Source organism: Lemur catta, chromosome 4, assembly GCF_020740605.2.
Source record: "Lemur catta isolate mLemCat1 chromosome 4, mLemCat1.pri, whole genome shotgun sequence".
In the NCBI taxonomy this organism is placed as follows: Eukaryota; Metazoa; Chordata; class Mammalia; order Primates; family Lemuridae; genus Lemur; species Lemur catta.
Window position 1 is genome coordinate 7,537,811 of NC_059131.1, and position 19,660 is coordinate 7,557,470.

General features: G+C 51.9%; 1 protein-coding gene across 1 annotated transcript in view; it reads left to right on the forward strand.

Moving 5' to 3' along the window:
* The window catches only part of GREB1 (growth regulating estrogen receptor binding 1), a 66,336-nt gene extending 49,136 nt beyond the window's left edge, over positions 1 to 17,200 (forward strand). Inside the window, exons 21-32 of the mRNA XM_045549053.1 lie at positions 828 to 1,456; positions 3,478 to 3,580; positions 4,849 to 5,007; positions 5,947 to 6,089; positions 6,954 to 7,115; positions 8,868 to 9,072; positions 9,459 to 9,633; positions 10,361 to 10,579; positions 11,437 to 11,572; positions 13,494 to 13,694; positions 14,134 to 14,272; positions 15,356 to 17,200. Of these exons, the coding sequence (XP_045405009.1) occupies positions 828 to 1,456; positions 3,478 to 3,580; positions 4,849 to 5,007; positions 5,947 to 6,089; positions 6,954 to 7,115; positions 8,868 to 9,072; positions 9,459 to 9,633; positions 10,361 to 10,579; positions 11,437 to 11,572; positions 13,494 to 13,694; positions 14,134 to 14,272; positions 15,356 to 15,519 (2,435 nt within the window). The 3' untranslated portion in view covers positions 15,520 to 17,200. The remainder of the gene's footprint in view (positions 1 to 827; positions 1,457 to 3,477; positions 3,581 to 4,848; positions 5,008 to 5,946; positions 6,090 to 6,953; positions 7,116 to 8,867; positions 9,073 to 9,458; positions 9,634 to 10,360; positions 10,580 to 11,436; positions 11,573 to 13,493; positions 13,695 to 14,133; positions 14,273 to 15,355) is intronic.
* Positions 17,201 to 19,660: the final 2,460 nt, after the last annotated feature.

Below are 19,660 nucleotides of genomic sequence, written 5' to 3' on the forward strand. Positions count from 1 at the left end.
TGGGCAGTGTGGGTAAAAGGCCTCGCATGGCCTCTGCCCCGAGGAGTCCCTTAGTCTGCAAGAGCAGTCAGGACCTGCATACCTGAAACAATGTCCCCTCCTCCTGCCAAAAGCATTTATCGAGAGCCTACCTTATGTCTGAGTCAGGGTATTGAAAGATAAATGAGATACAGACCCTGCCTCAAGGAATTTATCATTCTCAATAGTTTTTCATACGCATATGGTTCCACATGTGAAGACGTAATTAATTCTGTCCCCAGTGGAGGGCAGACTCCAGGGTAGTCACCCCAGGTTTCAGGGAGCAGCTGACCTTGCCTGGGCCCTGGAGAAGGATTTCCAGGTGGAGGAAACCACGGGCAGAGAGGCCCGGGGCTGAGCGTGTACAGGGCCGGGACGCAGGGAGTGGCCTAGCGGTGGGAGTCCGGCCTGCGGGCGGGGGCCCGGCTGTGGCTGGGGGCGGCTGAGGGTCCATGCTGTGTGCCCTGGGGCGAGGGGAGCTCAGAGCCCCCCAGGAGATTTGGCCTGGGGGCATCTGGGGCAGCCGTGCAGGGCGGTGAGCCAGGCGGTGGGGCCTCCCCCACAGATGCCCCCGATGGGGTCAGCACGGGCCTCCTTAGCCCGGCCTGGAGCTCTGTGACCCAAGGAAGCTCCGAGTCGTGGGCTCAGGGGCAGCCAGAACAGCCTAACGCTGGGGCCACCGGCATCTGTTTGCCCGAAAGAGCACAGGGAGCCCGGGGCAGGGACAGGAGTGGCAGAAACAGCAGTAGCCGGTGTGCTCTGGCCAGATCATCCCGGGGATGTGCCCAACCAGGTCCGTCTCTCCCCAGGCTCGGCACTCCTCGGCGAGGCCCCGGCCCAGCCCGCGGGGCCCCCCCAGGCGGAGCAGGCCAGGTCGCCCCCGCCCTGCGGCCCTTCAGAAGAGGGCAGGGCCCCTGGTGAGAAACAGAGGCCCCGAGCGGGTCAGGGGCCCCCGTCGGTCGTCAGCAGGCACAGCCCCGGGCTGGCCCCGCAGCCTGACTGCGGCCTCAGGCCCTGCCAGAGGAGCGTCCCAGTGTTGGCCGCCTCGTCGTCCTCCCAGCTGTCCTCCTCGGGCTCGTCCTCCTCGTCAGTGGTGCCTGCCACGGGCGTGCTCGTCCTGCAGGCCTCCCAGTGCTCCATGACCAAGGCCTGCCGGCAGCCACCTGTCGTCTTCCTGCCCAAGCTTGTGTACGACATGGTCATGTCCACCGACGGCAGCGGCCTGCCCAAGGCCGCCTCGCTCCTGCCCTCCCACTCGGTCATGTGGGCCAGCTCCTTCCGCCCCCTGCTCAGCAAGACGATGACGTCCACGGAGCAGTCCCTCTACTATCGGCAGTGGACAGTGCCCCGGCCCAGCCACATGGACTATGGCAACCGGGCCGAGGGCCGCGTGGACGGCTTCCACCCCCGCAGGCTGCTGCTCAGCGGGCCCCCACAGGTGCGTGTCCCCCACAGCCCCCCAGCGCCAGCCTCATGCTCAAACCTGGAGGCAGTCTTGGGGCGGGCAGTATCCACTTCTCGTTTTGCGACTCCTGTGGTGGGATTTTCTCTGATGGCCCAGGGTGGGCAGGTGACTTCCATGTTTCCTTTGCGTGATGGAGGGGATGGAGGGGAGACATCTCTGGGTGCTGCTTCTGCCTTCAGGCTACAATTCTGCAGTCTCATGTTGTATCACGCGGCCCCCTGTGTGCTGTGCACTGCACGCTCTCTAACAATCAGAAACTCGACTCCGGGTTCTGCCCTGGAAGGTCTGGTGACCTGTTACCAGGGAGGTGGGGGCTCTGCTTCCCCTTCTCAGGCCTCCCCAGCTCACGGGCAGTTCCCTAACAAGCTAAGTCCATTTCACCTCTCAAAGTGGCAGAACCTCCAGGACGTGAGTGTCCAGAGTGGTGTGTGTGTGAGGAGGAGGAGGAGGAGGAGGAGGAGGAGGAGGAGGAGGAGGACTGTGGATCAGGCTTGGCTCTTTGGAACAGAGCGGAGGCTGGGAACTGGGCTCTGGAGTGCTCTGTTTCCGTATTCCTTCTGCGTTTCTTGAGCTTATAAGATGAGCATATATTACTTTTTCTAACTGAAAAAAAAATGTGAAAAAAGAAAATGTTCTTAACAGGGAGTCTCCATGGCTCCTCATGTTAAACTTTTTGCCTGTGTGATAGGTGAAAAACAGTATATTTTTATTAGTAAGACTTGACATATTTTTATATATTTCTTGGTCACTGGCATTTTTCAGTGATTTTTCTGGCTGTTTCTCTTGTTTGCTTTTTCTTTAGACCATTTGGCCTTTTCTTATTGATTTGTGGGAGTGCTTTAGATATTACAAATTTTTGTCCCTTGTTTATTATATGTATTGAAAATATTTTTTCTGAATCCCATGGCCCCCAGTTGTATGTCATATTTTTCCTCTTTAAAGTTAGTTTCTTTCATTCATTAACAATTGCTGAGTTTCTGGCTGTGAACTGGCACCAGCCTCTGTACTTGGAAAGTGCACCCCTGGAGTGACTGTCATGGGTGGGTGCGGGAAGGATCCCAGGTCAGCCCGCAGGTACTTCTCTAGTCAGTTGTAACCAAAAGGAACAAGGAGTAGTCATCAATATGCTGGCCTGGTGCTGGGCCGAGGGAACAAGGGGCTCGGAGACACAGGAAGAAAGAGAAGGAAGAAGAGAAAAGTTGTTCTTTCTTGGGTTTAGGAGGGGAAAGATGCCAACTTTTTATGTCTTGTACAATGAATTGTATTATCTTGCTATGGACGTATTAAGACCAATTCACGATTTTCAAGATTCTTTAGATAATGTTTTACATTGTCAGTCCATTTTTTTTTTTTTTTTAAGAAAGCTTTCTTCAGCTTGGGATAAAGTCCTACTTCTTCTTCTTCTTCTTCTTCTTCTTCTTTTTTTTTTTTGAGACAAACTCTCACTCTGTTGCCTGGGCTAGAGTGCCATGGCATCAGCCTAGCTCACAGCAACCTCAAACTCCTGGGCTTAAGCAATCCTCCTGCCTCAGCCTCCCAAGTAGCTGGGACTACAGGCATGCACCACCATGCCCAGCTAATTTTTTCTATATATTTTTAGTTGTCCAGCTAATTTCTTTCTATTTTTAGTAGAGACGAGGTCTCACTCTTGCTCAGGCTGGTCTCGAACTCCTGATCTTGAGCGATCCTCCTGCCTCGGCCTCCCAGAGTGCTAGGATTACAGGTGTGAGCCACTGCACCCGGCCTAAAGTCCTACTTCTAACAGCTTAACGGCCGTGACTGTTTAAAATCTGGAGGTGCATTTGCAATGCTGCATAGACAGACAGGCCTCCTCCTGGAGGCCACATTTCCCCTCCACTGTGTGTCCGCAGGCTCTTGTTTTAACAGCAGGATGTGTAGGTGAGGTGGGTGGCACGAGGCGTGTCAGGTGTCAGCCCGCGCCTGGCCGTGGACAGGATTCCTAACCGCGGGCTCTGATGGCCGCATCTCCACAGATTGGGAAGACGGGCGCCTACCTGCAGTTCCTCAGCATCCTGTCCAGGATGCTCATCCGGCTGACGGAAGTGGATGTTTACGACGAGGAAGAGATCAATATCAGTGAGTTATCTGCTTGGTGACACTCGGGCGTCCAAGCCTTCATCACTTTCTCAAATGACTTTTGCTGTGTCACACTTTCTAGATGGAATTCTCAGATTCATAATCAGACTTGTCTCAGGGGCTGGGAGGGCTGCTGTTTACTCTTTCCTTGTAGTCGTGTTTCTTGACACCACCTTGGTACCTCGGAGGCCTTTGTGGGGATGAGATTACGGACGTCATGGCTACTGAGTGCCTTCCGTGTGTCAGGCACTGAGCTAGAGACTTTACATAAATCACATAAAATGTAAAGCTAGAGACTTTACCTAAGTCCCCTGTGCCACACTGTGGGATTGACATTGTTATTCCCCTTTCCTGGTAGACCATGTGCTCAGGAGCCAGGCTGGGGGTGGTACAGCTGGAATTAAACTAGATGTGACTGTTGCCTCTAGAAACTGGACTTACCCCTCAGTAGATTTCCTCCATGGGCACTGAGCACATAGGTCCATATCTTGGGGCAAATTAGGAGATGACAGCTGCATGCATGTTATTGCCCCTGGAGACCTTCCAGTGGGCGAGGTGTGGAGGTGGAAGACGGTGATATTGATGATCCTGACCCTGGGTAGGCCTAGGCGAATGTGTGTGTTTGTGTCTTAGTTTTTAACAAAAAGTTGAAAAAGTAAAAAAAAAAAAAAAAAAGTTTTTAATATAAAAATGCTTATACAATGAGGATGTAAATAAAGAAAACATTTTCTGTACAGCTGTACAATGTGTTGCTGTTTTAAGCTAAGTGTTATTGCAAACGAGTCAAATCGTTAAAAAAATAGTTTTTAAAGTAAATAAGTTACAGTAAACTTAAGGTAGTTTATTATTGAAGAATGTTTTTTATAAATTGAGTGTAGCCAGTGTTTATAAAGTCTACAGCAGTGTACAGTGGTTTCCTAGGCCTTCACATTCACTCACCCAGAGCAACTTCCAGTCCTATAACCTCCATTCATGGTAAGTGCCCCTTTGTTGTATTGTGACTTTCCATGTTTAGATAGAAAAATTCTTTCCATTGTGTCACAATGGCCGACAGCACTCAGTACTCTAACGTGCTGTGCAGGTGTGCAGCCTAGGTGTGTAGTTGGCTGTCAACCTAGGTTTGTGTACGTCCACTCCATGAGGTTAGCACAATGACAAAATCATTTAACATTGCATTTCTCAGAATGTGTCCTGTTAAGGGACACATGACGGTAAGTCATTTTTACTTCCTATTTTGTCACATAGTTTTGTTTCTGTCGATCTCGTAGACTTCAGCGAAGACGCGGACTGGCATTACGTGCAGCTCGGTGACTCCTGGCCAGACCTGGAGCTGTTCAGGAAGCTGCCCTTTGACTACATCATTCACGACCCCAAGTACAACGACGCCAGCCTGATTTGTTCACACCATCAGGGCGTGAAGAGCGAAGGTCAGACTTCTGCGTCTCTTGTTCCACCTCCTTCCAAAGTGCTCGGGCAAAGCCTCTGGAGGGGGGAGCTGAGTCGTGTTAGGAATGAAGTCTGGTCGTGGTGAATCAGCCAGCGAGCCCCCGTGCAGGACTGAGATCACCCCTCCCTGTACGAGCAAGTGACCGCCACGGAACCGGGAAGGAAAGACGTGCTGCTCAGGAAGCACGGGTGGTGGCCACAACACGCTTGCCGATTTGTCACGGTTGGAATTTTCCACAGGCTCTGGTTAATAGAGGATAGAAGGCGTGTATGTTTACTTATCAATTTGGAGTTGTACACATGTTCCTGCTCCTCGCTCAGCCTCACTTTCTCCCTGCCTCCCAGTCCCCCGGCTTCCGCGGGGTTGCGTCTGCGCAGTACCGCAGTGTGGCCGGGCCGGTGTGATGATAGCGTGTGCTAGGAACGTTGGGCAAACAGTGGGAGACTCGCCAGTCTCCAGTTTAAACCAACTACTTTATCTTTGTTGCTTTCCAAGTAGATCCCTTCACTGGGGTCCTCCTCACTGGCCAGGCTCTAGCGAAGGCTTAGTGTTAACCTTAATCCTGCCTCCTCATTTGAAAAAAGGGGGGCAAGTCACCTGCAATATGGTATTTGCATATTAAGTATTGCAATTGATGGTATTGACAATCAATTTAAATTGTCTTGTGGTGACTTGTGGTCACTTAGGTCCACAAGTAGACACCGTATGAACAGTCCATCGGTTTGTCCCACTGAGGCTTTGTCGTTTCCTGTGGTCAGCCGCCTCCCCTCAGGGCCCAGGTCGGTGAGAGGCCATCCTCGGTGACCACACTGTTGCCTGGTTATTTGGAGCATTCCAGTTAGTTTTGGCTTGAGCAGGCAGGGGATGAAATATTTGCTTTGCTTCCTGCTGCTCTTTAACACTGGGGAATCTGGTGCAGACAGAGGGATGTCCCGGAAGCCGGAGGACCTTTACGTGCGGCGTCAGACGGCGCGGATGAGACTGTCCAAGTACGCGGCGTACAACACGTACCACCACTGCGAGCAGTGCCACCAGTACATGGGCTTCCACCCCCGCTACCAGGTAGGCCCGGGGCTCCAGGCCTCTCCCGGCTCACGCTGGCAGTGGCTCCACCCGGGTGTTTGACATCTGTTCCCCTGTTCTTTCATGTTTTCATTCCAGAGTGGGCGATGGAGAGTTCTGGAAGCCCTTGCTTCTGGTCTGCTTGCATCCTTCGTTCCCTTCAATAGTCTGAAATTATTGCCGATGCCAGAGAACAGTGGTTCTCCTGGGGTCGCAGGTTTATCAGTGGCCAGGTTTGCTGGCTGTGGAGGTCATCTTGTCTTTCGGCCCTAGCGATTTCGGAAGTCAGTCGGGTGCAGCAGGCGTAGGGGCTGCAGAGACGAAAGAGCTGAGTACGCTTTGTCCCCATCCTCCAGACTCAGTCTGGGAGGGAGATGTGCGTGGCAGCAGAACTTCAGAACCACTTGAAGGAGGCAAAAAGAGCATAGGAACTGTATTGATAAGGGGAGAACGCTGCATTCATTGAGTACCTACTGCATGCCAGGCAGTGTGCCCAGGCACGTTTTATGGATCAGTCCCTCCCAGCCTTTTTACATGGTAGAAAATATTTGTCCTGGACACACAGAAATGGACAAGGCTACCAGCTCAGGCTCCGGCCATCTGCAGCCCTGACTGGTCACCTGAAGCCACACCATCAGGGGTGGGGATGGAGCAGGCCGTGCTGTGTGTGTGGCCTTGGCCGTGCTGGCCCCGTCGCCAGACCTGGGTGTCTGCGCTTTGCACTGGGCCACGCTGTGGGTTTCTCGCGCTGTGGGGTGGAGGCAGCTGTGACCTGCGTGGCGTTGTGGCAGGACGGGCCTGGGACCTTCTGGGGAGCAAGGCGGACCCTGATGACAAGCTGTGTCCTTTCCCTTCTCACTGCAGCTCTATGAGTCCAGCCTGCACGCCTTCGCCTTCTCTTACTCCATGCTCGGAGAGGAGGTCCAGCTCCACTTCATCATCCCCAAGTCCAAGGAGCACCACTTCGTCTTCAGCCAGCCCGGGGGCCAGCTGGAGAGCATGCGGCTGCCCCTCGTCACAGACAAGGTACTGGCCCAAGCCGCGGTGGGGCAGGATCTGAGTGGCTTCATGTGGTCCCCAAGCTGGGGCTCCAGAGTCAGTAGCCACCTGACAAGTTGGGGCACGTGGAGCAGAGTGGAGGCACCGACTCGGTGACTAAACTTGGAGGAGGCTGGTGTAGCGCATGGAGGCACTCAGATTCCAGTTTGAGTCTTGTTCTACCATTTACTAGTTGTGTCACTTGGACTTGTCACTTAATATCCCTGAGCCTCAGTTTCCTCACCTGTAAAGTGAGGCAATAATAACTCCTGGAAAAGCTTGTGGTGAAAATTATTTGAATAGCCAACAAAAGGAGGGCACCAGCACCGTGCCTGGAAGATAACAGGTGCTGGCGAGACGTTCGTCCCCTCCCCTGGCTTCTCTTGAATGCTCTCTGTCATGGAGCATCGTGAATGGTCTTGGGCAGACAGAACAGCACAGTGAATCCCTGAGGGCCATTCCCCAGCTTCAGCCTTGTTTTGTCCTTCTGTCCTCATCTCCCTTCCTGTATTGTTTAGAAGTAAATCCCAGATGTCACGTATTTCATCTATAAATATGTCAGTGTATATCTCTGAAAGACACATTCCCTTTATCTTTTGAAAAGATTACTCTTAATAATCCACTGTCTCTGTGGCCACCATTCTTCTTACAGAGATGCTCCTTGCAGGGCTCTTGGCTTGACAATTCCAGCCCCACAGTCTCAGAGCCCACTGGCTGCTCTTGAACTAGCCCTAGTAACACAGGCCGTGGGTAGAAGGCTGCCTTTCCTTCTCCAGCATGCCAGGCCCCTGTGCAGTTGAACCTGGCCTTTCAGACCCAGCCGTCTATTAAACAGTGAAAACATTTGTAAAGCACCAAAGCAGCTTTCACTGTAAGGTGTTTCCTGCGCCATGGGCTGGGGTTGGGGGTGTTGCAGCGACACTCCCTGGATGCAGCATAAGAGCCGGGATTTCTCCCTCTCTCCACCTGCATCCCAGCTTTCCCATCAGAACTGGCCATGAGCACCAGCTGCATGCACAGCTTTGTTGCAGGTGCTTGGACCATTCAGAGAGAGCAGAAACCCTGGCTTGGCCAGATGAGCTCATTGCTAAGGAAGGAGTTGAGGAAAACCTAGTTATTTACGTGAAAGATATTGCAGCCTGAGTGTGTGACTATCTAGCTACATGGGAAAGTGATTGGGGGTGTCATGTGCTCCCCGTGTATGGAGGATTGAGGACACACAGGGGTAACCTGTACTCTGAGCACAGTATTAGATCCAGTATGAGAGGGTGATGGATTTGGCTGCTTGATATATGCCAGTTAGTTTCTGTCGCCTAACAAACCACTTCCAAACACGCATTTATTTAGCTTCTGATTCTGTGGGCCAGCAGTTGGCTTCGTTCAGCCGGATGGACGGTCGCTCTGGCTCAGTTGTGCTCGCTCGGGGTCTGCGGTGAGCTGTCAGGTCAGCCGGGGCTGGCTGGTTGGAGTGGCCTCCGCAGGGATGTTCGTCTCTGCTCCGTGCGGTGTCACGGCTGGCCCCACTGTTCACGTGAGAGTCGCCTCGGAGCAGACTCGGAACTGGTGCGGCGCCATTTTTCCTACACTTTGTTGGTAAAAGGTCACGGGGCCAACTCGGATTCAGGAGTGTGGCAGTCGTCTCCACCATGTGATGGAAGATGCTGCAGGGTCACACGTCAAGGGCGGGGAATGATTGTGACCACGCTTACAGACGCACTTCACCGTACCCCTACTTTGCAGAGTCACGAGTACATCAAAAGCCCGACGTTCACTCCCACAACTGGCCGTCACGAGCACGGACTCTTCAACCTGTACCACGCGATGGACGGCGCCAGCCACCTGCACGTGCTGGTGGTGAAGGAGTACGAGATGGCCATCTACAAGAAGTACTGGCCCAACCACATCATGCTGGTGCTGCCCAGCGTCTTCAACAGCGCCGGCGTGGGTAGGTGTTCCTGACGCTCTGCTCAGCAGTGTCTGTGCACGAAGACTCGAAAGAAGGAACATTCCAGAGATGAAAACGTTAAACGTTTGACATCCAGCCTTTTGTTTTTGGACTTTTAAAGCCATTTTGCTTTGTTTGACTTTCTTATGAATATTCCTTTTTCCCGATATTTGGTTATCAGTTCATATTTGCAGTGGTTAGAAAAGGAAGGATAAGGAAGACACGTGTGAGTACAACTTGGAGAGCAGCATTTTCCTCGCTCTAGTTTCTCTCCTGAGTTGAGGGCCGTGGTCAGTGACACGTTAGGACAGTTGGAGCCGGGTTGTCTGGGGGCCTTGACGGGCGGGTCTAACCGGGGCCTGAGCCAGCTCGTGTGCCTGTTGCAGGCGCCGCTCATTTCCTCATCAAGGAGCTGTCCTACCACAACCTGGAGCTCGAGCGCAACCGGCAGGAGGAGCTGGGCATCAAGCCGCAGGACATCTGGCCCTTCATCGTGATTTCCGACGACTCCTGCGTGATGTGGAACGTGGTGGACATCGACTGTGCCGGGGAGAGGAGCAGGTGAGGTGTCCCGAGAGCTTTGCCTGCCCCCAAGCTGCAGTGACAAACGAGCTGACTGGGGATTGCTGTCCCCGCTGTGAGGACTAGAGGGCCCCTCCACAGAAGGCATGGCCTGCGGTGGCCTGAGCCCTGGGTGCGACGCAAGTGGACTCACATTCCAATCCTGGCTTGCTTTTAATTTTAAAAAATTGTTATTGAAGTATAATCATACAGAAAATCACATACTTTATATTAAGTGTCATGTGCATACAGAAAAGGAATTTTCGTAAACTGAGCACACCCATTTAACCAACTCCATATCGAGACAGGGATGTCTTCCCCCAATTCCCCCCCTGCCACTCACAGCCCCGCCCTGCCCGCCAGCCTCACTGCTGACTCCTAGCTTGACGTTTATTTGCTGTGTGACTCTAGGCAAACGACTGAATCTTTTTGGGTTCTGGCGGCCTCATGTTTGACAGGGCTGTTAACACCTGTGCTAGAGGTCTGCTGTGAGGATTAACTAAATTATGATCTGCAAGTGTGTTCAGCACATAGAAGCAGCATAGCAAATGTGACCTGCTTAGCAGGGTGCCCGGTCCCTGCGGGGGACACGCTGGGTTCTGGCCACACTGGCCCGTCCAGTGCCTATGGTGCGGTCACAAGGCCAGGTCCCGCTGGCTCGTACGAAGCCCCTTGCTGCTGCTGCTTGCATGTCAGCCTCGGGACGTCACTCTCTCACCTTCAGCAGGGAGTTTTCCTGGTCGGAAAGGAACGTCTCTTTGAAGTACATCATGCAGCACATCGAGGCCTCCCCCGACATCACGCACTATGCCCTGATCGGCCTGCGCAAGTGGTCCAGCAAGACCAGGGCCAGCGAGGTGCGTGAGCCCTTCTCCCGCTGCCACGTGCACGACTTCATCATCCTGAATGTGGACCTGACCCAGAACGTGCAGTACAACCAGAACCGGTGAGCGCCCGCGGCCCTGGTGGACGGAGCCCCGAGTGGGAGGCGGCCTCGGGCCGGGCTTGGCCAGGTCCCTCCCCTTTGCCCCGAGGGCCCACCTGGGGCAAGCCTGGCCCTGCTTCCGGTCCTCAGTATTTTAGTGCCGTATATTTTTGGTATTCACGTAAGATCACTCAACTTCATCAGTCCTTGTGAGACTTCACTTTAGTGAGTCACGTCGTACGATGTGTTTCTCTCGACACATTGCCTTTTAGGAGCTCTAGCACTGAAGACAAGGATGAAGTAATTTCTGTAGTTTGTTCTCTAAACATCTCACCACAGAAGTGCTCACATCTCCAGAATAATTCAATTGCCAGATGCTTGCTGAGCCACCTGGCTGTGCCAGGCAGTGGGCACGGCCGAGAGGGCCTGCCGGGGAGTTTCGCAGCCAGGCTGCCGGGTCTGCGGAGTCTGGGTTCTGTCACCGACCCGCTTCTCGGTTTAGGCACATGACTCATTTCTGAGCCTCATTTTCCTCACTAGTATTTTACCCTGGGGGGTTTGTTGTTGTTTCTTTCTAACAGATCAGAGAGGTAGTGTTGGTGCCTGCACTTGGCGTGTGGTCATCGAGCAGCAGTGTTTGTGTGGTTTAAGCCGCAGGTGCACAGATGTTGCTGTTTACCTCGGCAGATGCACAGATGTTGCTGTTTGCCTCGTTTGTTCTCCTTGTAACCCCTTGTAGAGTAAGGTCTGGAGGCAGCTGGAAGCCCACCCCACCCTCTCAGCTCCCTAGGATGGGGCCCACGCTCTGGGTGTCTGGGGGCAGTGACGGGGGCGTGAGCTGTGTCCCTTCATACCTGCTTCTCCTCTGTCCTGAGCAGGTTCATGTGCGACGACGTGGACTTCAACCTGCGGGTGCACAGTGCCGGCCTCCTGCTCTGCCGGTTCAACCGCTTCAGCGTGATGAAGAAGCAGATCGCGGTGGGCGGGCACAGGTCCTTCCACATCACGTCCAAGGTGAGCCTCTGCATCTGGCATCCTGCCGCTGTTGTGTGGAAATGGTGGGAGCCTTCGGGAGAGGACTGTCGTCTCTTTCTCAGGAGTGGGGTGGAGCTTGACCCCTGGGGAGTGTGCGCAGAGGTTTGTAATCAACCAGGGAAGCCAGGCTCCATGGGGTCTCTCTTCTGCTCTGTGATTTTAACCCTGTCCTGTCGGCTTCTGCTCAGTGCGAGACCACCACCAAGGTGTCCTGTGCTGGCTGAGGTCCAGGGCCACACTCTTCTCTAGGCCCTGGGCTGGTGCCTGGCCACGTAACTGTATGGCCCTGCAGGCTAGCTCGATGGCCATGCTGTCTGTGCACAGGCCAGCCTCGGGGTGGGGAGAGACACGATCCCCTTGTGTCTGTTCTAGCTGAGCAGACCGGGGGAATTTAAGATGTCAAATCGCAGCAAGACCTGAGAGTTGTGTGTCTTCTGGGAAACCATGCAGGCTGGGGCATCTCTGCCTGAAGGTCTCCCCAGTCCTGTGGGCCAGAGCTCCTTTCTCTGTCACCTTCTGTCTGTCTTGTATCCTGCCCTGACACCATCAGCCAGTGTCGGTACCAGCTGCCTTTTCCAGCCTCTGTCCTTCTGGTCTCTGCTAACTCCTTATGCAGTTCAGAGGCAGGGATCGAAGCCTTCTCTGCCCCTGAAAGCCCGTCCTCATTTTTCTTGCAAAGTAGCAAGCCCTTTCAGTAAAAGGCCTATACTTCCAGAAGAACTTGGGAATCAGAGTTAAGCCCCCCAACCCGCTACCACCATTGAGATTTTTAAATTAAAATTGTGTTAGATTTGTAGTTTAATTTGGGGAGAATTGAGATCTTCACCGTATTAAGGCTTTTCTACCAAAGAGCTGGATGTGCCTTTAAAGCTCATTTTTCTCTTATGTCCTTTGGTGCCACTTAAAACTCTCAGGTATTTTCTCTTTATTCCTATTTTAGGCATAATCTTATTTTTCCATTAGGTTTAAGTGCATATCGATTATATGTAGGAAAGCTAGTAATGTCTTATGATCTTACATATGAGTGAAATCACTTAATTGCTTTCATTTCTTTATTCATTAACTATTTACTGAGCGCCCAATCCCTTTGCTCAGAGTATATACCCAGCGGCTGAGACAGAGGTTAAGTATTTAGTTCAGCACTGTAGTGAGAAGCACCCCAGAGGTGCAGCGTGTGTCACAGGGACTGTAGGGGAGTCTGTGGGAGTGTCCCCGAGAAAGTGACACTGGCAGAGACTGGAGGGTGGGAGAGCAAGAGCTGTGCGTCCAGGCAGGGGCAGAACGTGCGTGAAGCCACCGAGGAGGGTGAGGAGGAGAGTGGCCGAGAGGAGCTGGGGAAATAGGTGGGCCTTATCAGCCAGGGGAGAGTTCTAGAGTTCTCTCTAGGAGTCATTGCAGGGTGTCCAGGAGAGGGTCTAATTAGTTTTAATTATGTGTATTAAATGTAGTCTCTCTGGCTGCAGCATGGAAACTGCGTCAGTGACGGAGTGAGTGCCCACGTCCTGGGTGTCCACCCTGGAGGGAAGGGGCCGTGGGGATGGGACGTATTCAGGTCCCCGGCACTGGCCCTCCCCGAGGCAGGCGTCGCTGGGTGTGGGGAAGAGTTCCCCAGGTCCGCAGTTCTCTCATTGGCTCTAGACCAGACAGCCAGTTTCCTGCATGGAATGATCAACGTCTCTAATTCTTACTGATCACGTTGGTTAGTTTGCACGTGTCCCATTTTGGTAAAACCTCATTTTTCTCGACAGAGGCTTTCATTTTTGGAGTATGTGTTCCCCTGAGCAACACAACCTTCCCTGCTGGGGCCGCCCCAAGCCCCTGGGCCCAGCCTAGAAGCCTTGGGAGGGCCCTGTCCCCTCCGGCCAGCTGGAAGTGGCCTGATGCCCCTCATCCCGTGCAGGTGTCCGAGAACTCTGCAGCAGTCGTGCCAGCCCAGTACATCTGCGCCCCTGACAGCAAGCACACGTTCCTCGCGGCTCCTGCCCAGCTCCTGCTGGAGAAGTTCCTCCAGCACCACAGCCACCGCCTCTTCCCGCTCTCCCTGAAGAACCACGGCCACCCCGTGCTGTCCGTCGACTGTTACCTTAACCTGGGATCTCAGGTGACCTTCAGAGGGGGCACTGTGGAACGCGGAAATCAGGAATCCTGGAACAGATGAGCTAGAATCCAGGGCTCTAAGTCCTCATGGGTCAATTACCGTGTCTCAGGTGGTTACCCCAGTTTACAGCTGGTAATAGCCAGGCGAGAGCGCTGAGACGGCTGCCCAGGTATAAGAAGTTAGGAGTGAAACCCAATTCTGATGCCAAAACATTTCCATTCCCAAATGAATCCACATATAGATAAATCTGGATGAATCTCCTGGAAATGATTTTTAGGATATAGATTTGGAAATAACATGAAAATATCTCTGGCCTCCCCCACCCCCAGCCGCCGAAATCTTGACCAAGTGGTTAGCATTTGTTAGATGCAAACCCGGAGTATGATGTTATTGAGTATTTTGTGGAAAACGGTGTTTTTCTCTTGGCTTCCTTCGTTTTCAGATTTCTGTTTGCTACGTGAGCTCCAGGCCCCACTCTTTAAACATCAGCTGCTCTGACTTGATATTTAGTGGCCTCCTGCTGTACCTCTGTGACTCTTTCGTGGGAGCTGGCTTTTTGAAAAAGTTTCATTTTCTGAAAGGTAACTTACCCCATTGCAATCCTGAACCCTGACTTGAATGGCTGTCACCACCTGGGGCCTCTGAGGAGGTGTTCTCTGGGGCTAGTCTTGCTGCCAGTGGGAAACTGAGGCTCAGAGAGGACAAGCAACTGCCCCAGCCACCAAGAAAGCTGGGGCTGGGTTCTCGGGGGGCTCTCTCTCCCCTGTTCCTGTCCAGGGAGAGACAAGACACATCCCCCTTTCTTTCAGGCACACTGCACACATTTCCAACTGTGTTCCTTTTCCTCCTAAATCCTTCACATTAGTGCCATGGTCCCCTTAGATGCCACTTCCTCCTGGCAGAAGGTGCTTCCTCCTCGCCTCAGGATGCAATGCATGCTCCTGTGCTCTTACTCTAATCTTCCTCCTTTCCATGCTGGAGTGGCTAAGAATGGCAAGCTCTTGTTCTGCATGACTTTGGAAATACTGACTGGAAATCATTTTTTTCAATCTCAATTGGTCCCTAACTGACCTTCACTTTCTTTGGTGGTTCTTCGCTCTGACTGTCCTGTCTAGCAGGTAGTTAATGGGCACCAGCAGTGTACAAGGCCTTGGGGAAGACTGAGTGGTTTCTACAGCGTCTGTGCGTCAGGAAACACTTCCCCTAAAGGGAGGACTGGATGTGCAGAGAGGGAGGAGAGAGACGAGATGAAGGAGACCTGGTTGATGTATCGCTGTATGCCAGGAGGGAGAGTTGCCGAGGCTGGGGACAGGGGGACAGTGGGAGCTGCCCCCGCCTGGACGGGTGGGCAGGCGCTGGCTGGGTGAAGAAGGGGGTGAGGGTGGGTGGGGCGTGCAGGGATGTGAGCCGAGGGCTGGAACTGAGGGGATGCTTGGTTTGCGACGCTCAGCTTTCCTCTGGCCCCATGGAGTCTGCCCACCAAGCCTGCCACATGCCGCCCTACTGTCTGTCTGGCTACGATCATACATCGTCCCGAAAGAAACAAGGGACTTTGCCCTTCCAGGCGGTGCCTGATCTTGTTACTGCCAGTAGCATCCAGGCGGTGACTTTCATCTGAGGAAACTCACCCTCCTCCTCCCCACGCCTCTGCCCTCTCCGTGCAGGTGCCACCCTGTGCGTGATCTGCCAGGACCGCAGCTCGCTCCGCCAGACGGTTGTCCGCCTGGAGCTGGAGGACGAGTGGCAGTTCCGGCTGCGGGATGAGTTCCAGACGGCCAACGCCAGGGAGGACCGGCCACTCTTTTTTCTGACCGGACGACACATCTGAAGAAGACACCAGCAGGTTTTCTGGAAGAGCGGAGTGTTCAGCACCCTCATGCTGTTGAGGCTAAAGGAAGTTCTAGAACCACAGGGTGTTTGACTGAAGCAGACCCCAGATGCTCTCTGCGGCACAGCCCCTCACGGGGCGCCGAGGCCCAGAGGCCCTGGTCTCTGGAGCCAGGAGGAGGAGGAGGAAGATGCCTCTGGGGAGGGCAGGACCATGCCCGGACTCCCGAGTTCTGGGCCAGGTGGCCCTGGGCTGTTTTGAAGTCCATTTCATGAAGAACAAAGTTTTGCTTCCTGTCATGTCATGCACGTGCTTCCATGGACAAACCAGACTTTTCTCTTAGTTCTAAAGAATCTCGGATTATCTTGTAGAGGTGCCAGTATTTCGGGCAGTGGATGGGATTTCAGTTAAGTAGGTTTCCCTATGACCTCCTACAAAGCAATATTCCAAAGGAACGTTTCAACTGTAAAGGCTGAGGACAAAAAAATAAGAAGCAGATCATTTTAAGAATTATTATTTAATTGCCTGTGAGTTTGTTTTTTTAGAAGCTAGCCCAAAGGCATCAAATTTAATAAAGTAAAACAAATTGTTTTACTTCAGAGCAAATATGATTCTATTAAAATAGTATAGGGTCAATGCCCTACCTCTTAGAAAGGGCAAAAATGCAAAGAAGCTTTCTTTGAAACTAAAAGGTTTTTTTTTTCTTTAGGGAGGAAATGAGGCTTACAGAGGTTGACCTACAATTTGCCTTACAAAGGAAAGAGGACCAAACTGCTTGCTTGAAACCAATGATTAACACACCAAAGTGATATAAAATAGTTGATAAGAACTAGACTTATGATTATAATTTATTCATGCCCAGTTTTCGGTTCCTTAAATAGCTTGTTTTCTCTTTCCAATGGTTGGTTCCTTCGGGGAGGATCTCACCTGACTAGAGAGGCAGTGGGAGCAGAAGAGAAGGCTGCGGGGACACGTGTCCTTCAGCCCTCACCCCTGCACAGCCTGGCAGAACGGGCTGCAGGCCAGCGGTTTAGCCACCTCCTATCACCCAGACATCGGGCCAGGTGCTTCCTCGGTGATGTCTTGCTTAATCCTTTCCACGATGATCGGGATGATGAGTCTCTCATTTGAAGGACAAGAAGGTTGAGATGCAAAGTGCACCTCACCCAGGTCACGCAGCGGGAAGAGCTAGAAGCACAGTTCAGACTCCCGGGTCCCGGATTCCACAGTCCAGGGCCCCCACCCCACCCCCAATACCACTCTGCTTTTGAAGTGGCCTATAGCTTGAAGGAGAAGTTTTAAAGACATTAAAAAATTAATCAGAATGCATTCTTATACATCTATCTCGGACATTTATAAGCACTCTAATGGATAACAATCCAAGAATAAACTATTTTAAAAGATAATACCAAAGAGTTAATGTCAATTTTTTTTCCCCTAAGAAACAAAGGCCACGAGGACTAAAGATTTAGATCAATGTTTGTAAAATGATCACTTTGTATATGTCATTATTCCTATTTTGGAATAAAAACTGACCTCCTTTAGTTGTATTTGTCTTTTGTAAATAGCACCGTCTGTGTCATTCTTCCCATTTTGTTAGTTAATTTAAACTTGGAACAAAAAACCTAAACTAATATTCTTGTCTGTTCCAGTCTTATAAATAAAACTTATAATGCACGTATTGGTTCTTTGATGGGTATTAATTGCATTGTTTTGAGAGAAAGTTGTGTGGCCAGAGATCTTTGGGGTCTACCTGCTTAAAATCTCACAGCATGACAAAAGGGAGTTTTGGGAAGGAAATAAGAACATTATAAATGTGAGCTATGTTAACATAGTGAGGAATTCCCGAAGGAGAAAGGGCAGACAGAATTGGATGTGCTGAAAAACAAATATGGGGAAACCAGCTCAAAATGTGCAGAGAAGCCTGCTGCAAACGAGGACGATTTGGGGACACTGAGCTTCAGAGTGGCTGCAGGAGGAGACCTGGGGTGTTTGTGCCGATGCTTAACAGGGGAAGCGGTTTGGAGCAGCAAAGCTCTGTGGTTCCCTGCAGCTCCTGTCACTCCTCGTGTTCCACTCACCTGTGCCAAGCGGCTGGCCACGGCCAAGGCTAAAAGTGAGTGTGGGGCCCCAAGCAGGGGAAGGGCGCCAGGGAGCCAGGCCTTTGTGAAAACGAGCCATCGGCACTCCTCTCTGCCCAGCATGTCCTGTCCCCCGTAATCATTTCAGGTCACTCATGGTAAACAGAAATAAGCAAGCAAGAGCTCCTAGCACAGAAATAAACACACAACTAAGATCCAGAAAGTGCAGGAAACAAAGCAGTGAAAGAAAGGCAGTCACCCAACCTCAGTGGAGGGTCGACAAAGCAAACACTCCTGTGGAGCAAGTGTGATTAAAAGCAAAGAAGTGAGGTTATAATGTATCCAGAAACTTACAGAGAAGCAATTATAGATCTTGGACATTAAAAACCTCAGTTGGCAGTTGAAATGGCCAGGCAGATCAGCTTGAGAGAATGGAGAGCTGGAAGGTGCGGCCCGGAAGGAAGGTCCATTACCTGCATTAACCTCTAACTTCTTCCTTCGCTCACTGCACACCAGGCCCCGAGACCCCCGGACCCCTGCTGGGCACGTGCCCACCTCAGGCCTCTGCTGAGAGAGCTCTTTCCTCCACGTCCCTTGGATCACTACGCGTAGGTCACCTCCCCAATGCGGACCTATCCCAGATTGGGTAACTAACAGAATAGTTTTGGGTTTTTTGTCTCCTGCAGTGAAAATAGGAATTTGTAAGACACGTTCACTGCTGTGTCCCCTGAGCCCTGGAGGAAAGGGCAGCGCCTGCCCTCTCTCCGTGCCGCGGGTCGGGGCTGACTGGGACGCACTGCTTCTGGGCCCATTTCTAGACATGACCCGACTCTGGACTCCGGGTTGATATCAGTGTTCTAACCGGGCTCTTCCTAAGCTAACGTAGAAGGGGGAACCGATGGGGAGGCCTAACCTGGGGATGCAGGTCTCCAACCTCTAGGAGAGCCCCTGTCTACACTTCCAGCAATAGGAAACCGAGCAGATCCCAACTTATTTTGAGGCAGGTTTGCCATTTGGGGTGATAGAGCGTTTGTTAGCCATTAGTTGACGATTTTCAGCAGGTCTATAGTTAGTGGATGTTCTCGGGTTTTTATTTTCCATTGTTTGTTTTTCATGATGTCTTGAGCTCTTCCCTGCTGTATCTCATGGAAGCGGCCCTGTCAGGACGGCTGTGTCATGTCTTAGCCAGATGCCATTGTGAACAGGAAGCTCCATTCATGCATGTCTGAAAGCCCACACACAACCAAATGTTAAACCTCCTAGTCTTCATGTAGGACGCACTCCAAGGCCTACGAGAAGCCTTTCCAGAATACTCAGAGAGTCAAGACCTTCACTTACCCCAAGTTTCTGCCTCACAGTCCTCAAGTCTAACCAACTGGAAAGTCCTCAAAACCTAGGAGTGGTGATCCAAACCAAACAAACTCAGCCTGACTGCAAGAGTCCACAGGGGGCTGGGACTGTAAGTTTATGTCTGATGGGTCTTCACCACTGTGTGAAATGAACATGCACCATTTTTATATTAATAGTACTTACCATGCCTGGCTTTACAGAGGGGCTTTTCTGATGTGCCTAGTAGCCTGGTAGGGTCAGAGGTGGAAAAAATCCCCTGAATACTTGCAGCAATTTCAGAGCTGTTGCAATGAAGGAGAATTCAAGCTGCAAGAAGCAACGTATATTATACAGGTGACGTAGTTCCCATGGCAGGATGGGGGCAGCAGGAAGAGCGTGGAGTATGAAATCAGGGGACTTGGGTTCATGCCTCCATTCCTTGGCCAAGTCCCCCAGCTCCCCAGAGACTGTTAGCTACAAAGTGAGCGTCAGTGAGTAGCAAACATTTTTGAGCACCTACTATGTGTCAGGCATTTTACTAGATGACTAAATATCTGTTATTTCATTTAATCAGCACACCAGTGCTCTGATGTAGGTATTATTTGGACCATCTTACAGAAAAACTGGGGCTCAGAGAGGGTAAATGACTTGTCTGCAATTACACAGCTATTAAGCAACATAACACATGCCTGCAGGTGTAATAATATTGCCACCCGCATCACAGCTTGTTC